The 10000-nt window shown below is 37.7% G+C and overlaps 1 protein-coding gene across 1 annotated transcript in view; it reads left to right on the plus strand.

Moving 5' to 3' along the window:
* LOC137992802 (leucine-rich repeat-containing protein 49-like) overlaps positions 1–10000 on the plus strand; it is a 27336-nt gene that overhangs the window by 2893 nt on the left and 14443 nt on the right. The window contains exons 4-10 of the mRNA XM_068838321.1: positions 1017–1280; positions 2337–2442; positions 3604–3807; positions 5048–5114; positions 5462–5605; positions 6570–6631; positions 9123–9270. Of these exons, the coding sequence (XP_068694422.1) occupies positions 1017–1280; positions 2337–2442; positions 3604–3807; positions 5048–5114; positions 5462–5605; positions 6570–6631; positions 9123–9270 (995 nt within the window). The remainder of the gene's footprint in view (positions 1–1016; positions 1281–2336; positions 2443–3603; positions 3808–5047; positions 5115–5461; positions 5606–6569; positions 6632–9122; positions 9271–10000) is intronic.

Here is a 10000-nt window from a genome sequence, read left to right on the forward strand (position 1 = left end):
TATAAATACACGGGTGGTTATTTCAAAAAAGAGAAAAAAAAAAAAAAAAACGTTTCAACGCGAAATCATCTTCACTTACAGTGGCAAAACAACTACTGGCAGCCATTTTGTTCCTCGAAGTGATTATCGGCTGATAATCCGAGATAGCGAGCCAATGAGAGCGCGCGATTTTGTATGATCACCTGTGTATTTATACTAACATAAATTATTATTTATTATATTTTGATAAGATTAAAAGACAGTAAGACCCAATTGTTGATCTTGATTCCAGAGGATTGGATTCTTTATAATGTCAAGTTTGCTTGCCCAGCAGTATGAAATAAATTGAATTAGATGTAGTTTTTGCCAAAAAATGAGAAGAGGAAGATAAAGACAGAAAAATAATTCAAAGTCATATTCAGAAATTAATCAGTAGACAGTCATTTGGGACCAGCTGGTATTTGAGACAAGGTGCTGATCCCCAGTCCTGCTGTAACTGTGTTGAGGCAAATGGAATAAAATATTGCTGGTTTGCACGTCATGTCACATAGGCCATAAATTATTTAGTTTGTGTACTAAATTTTCATCAAGCTTGACATCTTGTTTAACATCATTGAATCTAGAGTGCCAAATCGTTTTAAAAACTAACATTTTTTTAAACTTTAAGGTGTGTTTGGTTAGTACCTGACAGACAAATTTTTGCTTTAATTTAGGGCAGATTGTTGTTTTTTACATCCCAGGTGAAATTTTAGCAGTCTGCTTTACTAGCTTAAAAGTTTTGTGAGCTGGGTTAAGGAAAGAGTACAATCATGTAAATATTATTTACGTAGTCTCCCTTGCTGATGTATCCAGCATTCTCGAACGCTAATTGTTTGAATTCACATTTATAACGAAACATTCTTTGATATCATTTTCGCCTCAGTCGTGCAGTAACCCTACCTGTCAATTTTGAACTCAATTAATGGTAAACTGTTAAATCCAAATTTGATAGTGGTATTCATTTTCATGGAAAAAAATTATCTCTGTGTACCCATCAGAATTCCCTCATTCAAGTATGGATGGTTCTCAAGAATCAAAGCAGAATTATGCTACTTTATCTTTCCGAGAACTTCATAAGATTCAGCGACAAGTTTTGCAACCAGCCCCTGCATATGTGACAGACCAGACTGCCACGGGAGCATCAGGAAGCCTCACAAAAATGACACATGAAAGTGGATATGATGACAGCTTACAATCGCGGCACTCGTTTAGTGCTGGATCACAGTCACAATCCAGGAATAAATCCCAAGTATTTCTACCTGGTGGGCAATGCCTTAATCTCCTAATTTCCTAATGTTAATCATTATAATAATAATAATAAAATGCATTTTTTAGTTTGACCTTAAATGCTATCGCAGAAGTTTCGTGTACATGTAGCAAGGCAAACCTTAACTTGTTCCAAAGACATGGTTTTTATACTTAGGAAGCCTGCCCTTCATAGGTCTTAGTTCTATAGTTGGGAGTCAACAGCTTAATGTATGATGGTTATATGCCGGATAAGACCTTGTCCTTGGGTTTAAGAACCTGAATGTTAATTGTACTTAGTCTGGTGGTTTCAAACCATGCTTGGACCACACACAAATACAGTGTTCTTCAAATTGAGTCAACTGGTCAAGTAAGACCACTCCCCTCTCATTATTATTATAGTCTTTTTTGTAACTGCTTGGGCCCAAGTCATGCAACCCCACTCAAATTGGGGAATTGGAGAAATGAAAACTAACTAGTACAGCATCGACAATGCCACAAGACAATAATGTCATTGGTTGACGACAATGCAAGCATACAAAATTGTGAACTTTTAATACAGAATCTATATTTGTAGTAAAAAACTACACATACCAATAACTTGTAGAAATTACTTCCCTAACACTGTATGAGGTAAACGAGGTGGAAAAATTACAAACCCCTTACAATAACTGGTGCAAAGTTATATTTTGAAGTGACGTTTTTGTCTGTGTCAATCATACAGTCAAGTAGATCTTAAGACCCCTAATCACTTTCAGAGGAGCATTTCATAAACTTTGTTCTTATCACTTGTTAGATTCCCGGACCAGGCAACATTTAGCAGTTTAAGCGAAGGTTTTGGTGTTAGACAGAGTAAAAAAGTCTGGCCGGTTTGGGCCAGTTTATGCATCAAAGGGTTAAGTTCACTGTTTATTGCCTTTATGTTGGAAAGGTTTCTCTCTGCATAATTATTTCACTGCTATTAAATCAAATGCTTGTCCGGCAGCCGGCACTGTTTCATTGCATTTTCATCACATTAAACACAGATGTCATAAATGACTGCATGCATGCACACTTTCTGTTTTGCTGTTCAGGTGACAGGGTGATTTTTGCAGAATCTCCTTCTGCTCCCGGTGTCCCCATTGTATATAGGCTTCCTGAAGAGAGGCAAGCTAACCCTGACAGGCTTAATCTAGACAGGTAATCAAGTGACTGTGTTTGCTGAACGTATACTTTTTGTTGAGGTTTGATGAGTATAAATATTTAACAGTTACTGCACAACAGAGTTGACCGCTTTTTTTTTTCACAGGGCATCTTCATTAGCATGAATGTTAAATTACAAATCTTGTTGAGAGAGTGTCATTTAAAAAAAGACCAATTTTTCAGAGAAAATTGTAAACTTTTGCATTCATATCATATCTTCTGAATTCTGCATCTAAATGCCTAACAAGAAAAAAAGGTATTTTTTTCACTTGCTTGCCCTTTCTTTTTAAGAAGAGAGAATAGCAATTACCTGTCATTTTCATCTTTCTCTTAAAAGATCGATGAAATAAAACAAGGAGCAACATTCTCTGGATACACTAAAAGACAACACAGAGAAAATGAGGCAGTTATCACATCTTGTAACTTGGTGATTCCATCGTGGCCTAAGTGGTTTTACAAAAAATGATTAGAGTCCAGAGATTTTAATTGAAATATTTTTTCCCTTTTAAATGCAAACACATTGAAAAACACTGTTTTAAAAGCATTTGAAGGGGTACTGTCAATGATAAAAAAACCAGATCTTCTTTTCTTTGGATTTCAAAACAATGTTTACTAAACACTTAGTGACGCAAGTTTTAAGCCTTAATTTCAAAAAGGTACTTGTCTATTTTAACTGGAATTTTCCTATTACTAACTTTAAAATCTTGGGAGAGCTGGATCAAGGAGAAAATGACGTCAAAGACTCACTAGTTTAATTAATTAAGAATGCAATGTTTTTGAGTACATAATCAACTGCATTTACATGCTGAAATTTTACGCTATTGAGTAAATGACATCACTTTTCTCTTGATCCAACCCTCCAAGGTCCAGTCAGTCAGTTTTGAACGTGAGTAATGGCAGACCGTGAAATCCAAAACTAACACTCAAAGTAAACAGCCTTTCGGATAAAAATCAAAGCTCAAAATGTTACAAGGCAGGTGTTGATTAAGCAAACACAGTAATTAAAAATCTGAAGGAAAAAAGGGAGTGTTTTTAAAGTACCATTTTAATGCGAAAAAAATGATTTCTGTCCAAAAAGCAGTAAGCAGAAGATTTGTTTAAATGGAGTTAATTTACCAAATTTCTTATCATGAGTTTCTTTTTACCTTTGTACTGTAGGCGGAGGTTGACAACTTGTCCCATTCTCGAGGGAGAAGACTATCTACGACTTCTCAACTTTCAGCATAATTTAATCAGTAGAATTTACCATCTTGAGAACCTTAAGAGGCTGATCTTCCTAGATTTCTATGACAATCAGATTGAAGAGATCTCGGGTCTTTCTTCCTTGCGATCACTCAGGGTCCTTATGTTAGGAAAAAACAGGCAAGTACTTTAAGAAGAGACTGAAGACTAGAATAAAAGTTTACAATCACAAATTAGAATTACATTCATGTAGGTGTAAATAAAATAATAAAAATAAAATGCTGTTTGCATCAAATGAATACATATTCAGTACACACTTAACATCAAATATAGCTATATATGTAAAAAAGTATCTTTAATTTAACTTAAAAATTCATCTTTAACTGACAACAGGATAGGAGTGGTGCCCATGCCTAATGCATTGATGGCTTGTCATATGCAACAAGCTTACAACAGGCCTACGACTTGTTTGCGATTGTCGTATATGTCAGAAAAAAATGTCATAGCATTTTTAAACGCTGTGACAATTGTAAGCCATGTCGTAGGCCGACTCCTAGGACTGTCGTAAGCTTTTCGCATGCGCCAAAAATTGCACCATGTAAATCCACCGTTACATGTAGGTTGCCTTTGATTAATCAGTCATTCTCTTGTCTTGTCTTTTAAGGTTCAATTTAGACTTCACCTGCACTAGCTTTTAATTAGTTTACAGACAAGCCTTGCTAGGTCTACTCACAAATCATATTATACCCTCTACATACCGTACTTTCATTTAGTCCATTATAAGGGCCAAAGATTTTTTTTAAAGATTTCTTTTTCAAATAATTTGAACTGCAGAAAAATCTTTAGAGCTTCTTCAACGTTTTTTATTTTAAAGTTAAGTTAATCCTCTTAAGGAGGTTTTTAACCTTGAGGCAATTAGCACTCTCCTAATTATATTGTGTTAACGGGTTATTTTTTTGTCTCATGAAAATGTTCAAAGAAGCAATTATTAATTTCCATTGAATGTTAGACCAATTTTGACACATAATATTTCTTTTATTTTCAAATTGGTATCCTTACATGTTGAAATTCTGAAAGGAATATTTAACTTTTTTTAAAGCTGGTATTCACCTTACTTTAAAATGGATCCTATATAATGATATCTACATAATCACTGGTTGTTGTACTCTTGTGATGAAGATTCAAAATAACACAGTCAGATACATGTATTTTTCCTTAAACATGGCAACAAGGGCTATAATTGTGAATGGAAATAAGAGAAATATTAGAGTGGCAGCAATTTTGTAGTAAGGTGTATGATGCTATGTAGTAAACAAATAATTACACACTTTACTGTAGAAGCTGTAAGTGTTCTTTTGTGCTTCCCAATTATTTTATCAGTATTGTGCATTAATAAAGGTGTTTTGTTTATCAAACACAGGATAAGGAAAATCAATAATTTAGACTCACTCACAAAACTTGATGTATTGGATCTGCATGGCAATAAGGTACAAATGTACATTGTAGAGTTTTCAGTTTGGATAATGACACTATTATGGAGACGGGTCAAAAACACATGTCACAGGTCAGTGTACATGTCACTATGCTACAGATTAATAAACAACACCAAATGTGTTTCCTAGCCTTAATCACTCTATAAAAATGTTGTTTGGGGTCTAGGGAGACTTTTGGTGTAGTTTTCATCAGTGGAACAGGGAAGGACTTCCAGTCTTGACCTGTGGAATGTGACCTGTGTTTTAGACCCACCTCTATTATGGAAGTCTACTAAATGTGAAAACAAAATTGTTATAACTATGTAAGAATTCCAAAGCATTGCTGATCTTTTTTTTTCCAGATTGTCAAGATCGAGAATCTTGGGCATCTTACTGAGCTCAGAGTTTTAAACTTGGCTGGCAATGAAATTGTCAGTGTTTGCAATGTCAGTGGTATGAGGGCTCTAGCGGAACTGAACTTGAGAAGAAATCAAATTTCTACAGTGGTATGTAACTTCTATATTCCAGGGGGGGGGGGGGGGTACTAAGAAAAATTGAGACGGGGAGGCTCTGCCCCGAGGTCCGACCTCTTGTTAGTAAATGCTACCCTTTTATATACCATTTTTGACAGAAAAAGTACCCCTTTCGTATACCTTCCATTATCGTTTTCATGTAGCATTCAATACCCAGTATATTAAAACAGTACAGTCCTAAGGTATGTGTGTTTGAAGAATATTTAAATGTTCAAAAGGCTCTTTTAAATACCTAAATGATAGATTTCCTTACACTTTCATTCACTTTGACTCGTGGAATCTCTACCCTTTCATATACCTGAAGTGTGAAAAATGCACCCCTTTTTAGTTTTAGGTGGAGCCTCCCTGTATAGGGGGAGTAGCCCCCTGGGGTTATATCCTGCTATCTCAAACGTCAGGGGGGGAAAAATTGTTCCATAGCTAAGTTTTAAGTCTGCCGTGGATCAAGGGAAACAACAAACTGTCCAAGATAGCTATAACTGGGAGCTATAGATAACCCTAAGTGCATTAATTAAGTTGACATTCTACACAGTGCAACGCATTTTCCATGAAAGCTTCATTTAAGCTACACCTTTATTTGCTGCAATGCAAAGTATCTTCTCATTCTAAATTATCCCCCTCCCCCCTCCCCGCCCCCTTAATTGATTCATTGCATTTTCTAGTAACTAGCCATAATTATTATCACTAAGAAACGTCAAGTGGAGGGGATACAAAAACGTTTTTGTAGATCGTGAGACCCATTTAAATCAACCAAAACCTCAAACTGGCACTAATTTATATCATATTCACGTTTAAGGGTCTGTTCTTTCATACTGTAGCATAAAAAAGCATAGCATCACATGGAAACATTGCTGAAGAACCCTTAGTCTGGAGACAGATGTCTCATGTACATGTAACTATATACTGCATCCTATGCTTGTTTCTCTCTGTTTCACAGGAAGAAGTCGATCTTTTGCCAAATATTCAGAGACTATTTTTAAGTTTTAATTGCATTACAAGGTAAGGTTGCATGGTTATTTAAAGTATAAAATGTGACATCATCTTATGGCCCCAACAGAATAAGATCTGCATCAGGTTTTATGTTAGGAGGACAACTGTTTTGCGCATTTTCTCTTTGTAAAGGTGATATCCGGATAAAGGGTAGGACTGTTGAAGGGAGCACAGCAAAGTTTTCTGCACCTTACTGTTTTCTTACTTAGTTGAGGTGGACATCATAGACGTTGCCGTCATGTTTCAGTTTGCCACCTTGTGTCTTACACTGTCTCGTCGATTTCCGATGCGCTATCGGCCTGATGTACTTTAACCTGTCTTTGACTGGCCTCTATAGGACAAAATAAATTCGGGTTGTCTCATGTGTACAGCACTTGTATTTGTTTAACTGCACTGGGTTGTGCCTCCCTCCTCAAGTAGTCTCACTAGAGCGCCACCCACTCCTTGTATGTTACATGTGAGATGCAACATACTGCTTTTCTTTTTTGGGATGCTTTTCTTACATTTATATGGCTCAGTTGGTTTAGTGCGCGGCTTTCGGAGCAAGAGGTCCTCAGTTCAATCCTCAGTGACTTCAACTTCTGTTTCGACTTTCCTCTCATCCGTGTAGCTATAGCTTCAGGGGTGGATCCAGGATTTTTCGTAGGACGGGATTCACCAACGAGGATTGGGGTGGCTGACTGGTGACCTTTTTTTCTCCCAGAATACCAGTTGTATTAGAAAGGCGCAGGTCATTTTAGGATGGGGGGGGGGGGGGGGAGGGCGCAACCACTGCTCCCTCCCCCTAGATCCGCTCCTGAGCTTTATATACCCGTAAAACAAAGCACTGACAGAGGAGGGGGGGGGGGGTGTAAAGGGCGCACTGTCGGCTTCCATTGGTACCAGCCTCGTAGCTGAAGGAACGACGACGTCGAATAAAGTGACTTTACTTTCCTTTACTTTACTAACTCACTGATGGTGTCGGTGGAAGTTTCCCTGCGATCCACCTCACTCTACAGTTGGGAATGCAAGTATATGTAGGTCACGTGCTGATATATGATTGAAAAGCACAAAGTCCAAATAGAAGTCTCCCTTGTACCTGGTTCCCAGCGTTTTCTTCTCAGCCAATTGAAGAAGAAGATCGTAGTTTGCCATCCCTAAGCTGTTTGTAATGAGATTCGAGATTTTGTGCCTTTTGACAATGATTGCAGTCCTCTTTCTTCAACTCCGTCGATAAAAAAAAGTCTTGGGAAGCTTCCTTATCCCAAGAACAGGAATTCAGGACAGCTCCTATGCTAGCAACCATGAGGATAATCCGTACTGGCATTTGCTTTGACTACAATCTTGGACAAAATCGTGGGAAAAATTGTGGCTTAAACATCGTTTGACTCACGAACAGGGTCTATTGCCCCCTACCTCTCCCCCATACAATGTTGATAATGTGGCGAAGAATACTGTGCAATCCTTTGGGAAGTGGGGAAAATAGAGAGAATCATTGGGGAATGAGCATTTCATAGTAGTCTGTGACATTTTCCCAACAAGACTGTAGGCTATTCACTCGGTATTTTAAGGGATGAAGAATTTTCTTTTCAGACGTCGCAGTTCCCAAGAAAACCTTGTGAAAGGATGTTACTTTATGGGAGTCATTTTTCGAACCAAAAATAGTGAAATTGTCACAACACTTCGGACAAAGATTGATGTAGCATATATGCTGTTTACTGCTTTCCCCTCTCCAATATTAGGGAGTTTTACGGCCACGAAAACGCCACAAAGGGTATTATTGATTAAAAAAGGGAACTAATTGTGCTGCACGTGCGTCACATTTTTCAGTGAATTTCTTTTCCGTACTCCTCAAAACAACGTGAAATCTGTAAATTTTAGGTTTTGACTACAACGTGAGCATTTAACGATGAATCGTGCATTTTCTATCTTTACTTTAAAACCATTCACACCCACCCACTTACAGGAAAGTTCGCTCGTATTGTACAACGTGAGCAAGGTGGAATAATGACGAAATACTTACGATACCGCCAAGTTATATTTTGGAGTGGCTTTTTCGTTGATGATGCCGTTGTGACAGTCCTTTCTTAAACTCTCTATTAAAAAATTACTTAATTCCAACGTTTGGACATATGTACCGTGTTCAAATGCTGGGAAACGTTACAGAGATTTAGCGTTGCCGTTTAGTGAAAAGGCAAACGACAAGCTGTTGCTTGTCCACAGAAAAGAACGACAATTCTTTCATTTTAACTTGCCTCTCTCTTTTGAACACATATAAATGAAATGTTAACAATTGAACCAATTGGGAACTCGGAAAAATCCGAGCCCCAGTTGGGACCTTGCTCACTCTCTCTTTTGACAAGTTGCACGGTATCTAGATAACAGTCAAAACATCACTGAGCTAACATCAAAAAACGTTTCTTTGATGCAAATTTAAGCCTGGCGTTTGCCGTTTGCAGTAAACAAGATGCTAAATCTCTCTGACGTCTAACAATTCATCGTCATCATCATTGATTTTCAGTTTTGATGATATCAGTTGCCTGTCAAACTCCAGTTCTCTCAATGAGGTCTCCTTGGATGGAAATCCATTCTCAAGCGATCCGAGCTACAAGCAGATCCTTCTGAGAAATTTGTTAAATCTGAGGCAGCTTGATATGAAAAGAATATCAGTAAGTCATGTACTAAAATAAATAAAATAAAACAAGTCACCCATTGTTTGACAGCGGCTGAAGACTAAGACATTGAGATCACCAGTCGGGGGTGCATTTACATGTGGGAAGAGTAAAAACGTTTCTTTGTTCAATGATTCCCCGTAAAATTGAAGACGGTACTATAACTGTTAGCTTTTTATTTCAAGGCAGGGTCGAAACAATTTTAGACTTTGAATTTTCTTGGCAAAAAATCTTTGAAATGTCCTGTCAATTTAAATTGCTATACGGAAACCAGCTTAAACTAGTTTGAGATGGATGAAGACGAGGTTTAAAGGAATGCGATATTCATTATTGCCCCGCAGGGTTTTTGCCCAGAGGCCAAAACCGTGGAGACAACCTAGAAGTCCCCGCGTAAAAAGGGTAAATGCATAAATTGATAGATATGCAGGGGGAATCAATCTCGATTTGCTCAACCGTGCGTGCAAAGTGGTATCGGTATTGCAATACACAACTGAGGTGTTTTAGGAGTCACGAAGTAGAAACTTGCAAGGAGAATTGCAAGGAGAAGCAAAGTGCTGTTCGGGTTAGCGACTGAAAAATCAAACATTGAAGTAGATCTGATGCAAATCGAGTTGCCTGGCTCAGAAATTGATTTTGTCCGGACACAAATCAGGAACAGGGGCGACGACTGTTTGGCAGACGCAAATCGGAAACAGGGGTGACGTTACCAGCATATAATTTAAATCTA

Source organism: Montipora foliosa, chromosome 2, assembly GCF_036669935.1.
Source record: "Montipora foliosa isolate CH-2021 chromosome 2, ASM3666993v2, whole genome shotgun sequence".
Taxonomy (NCBI): Eukaryota; Metazoa; Cnidaria; class Anthozoa; order Scleractinia; family Acroporidae; genus Montipora; species Montipora foliosa.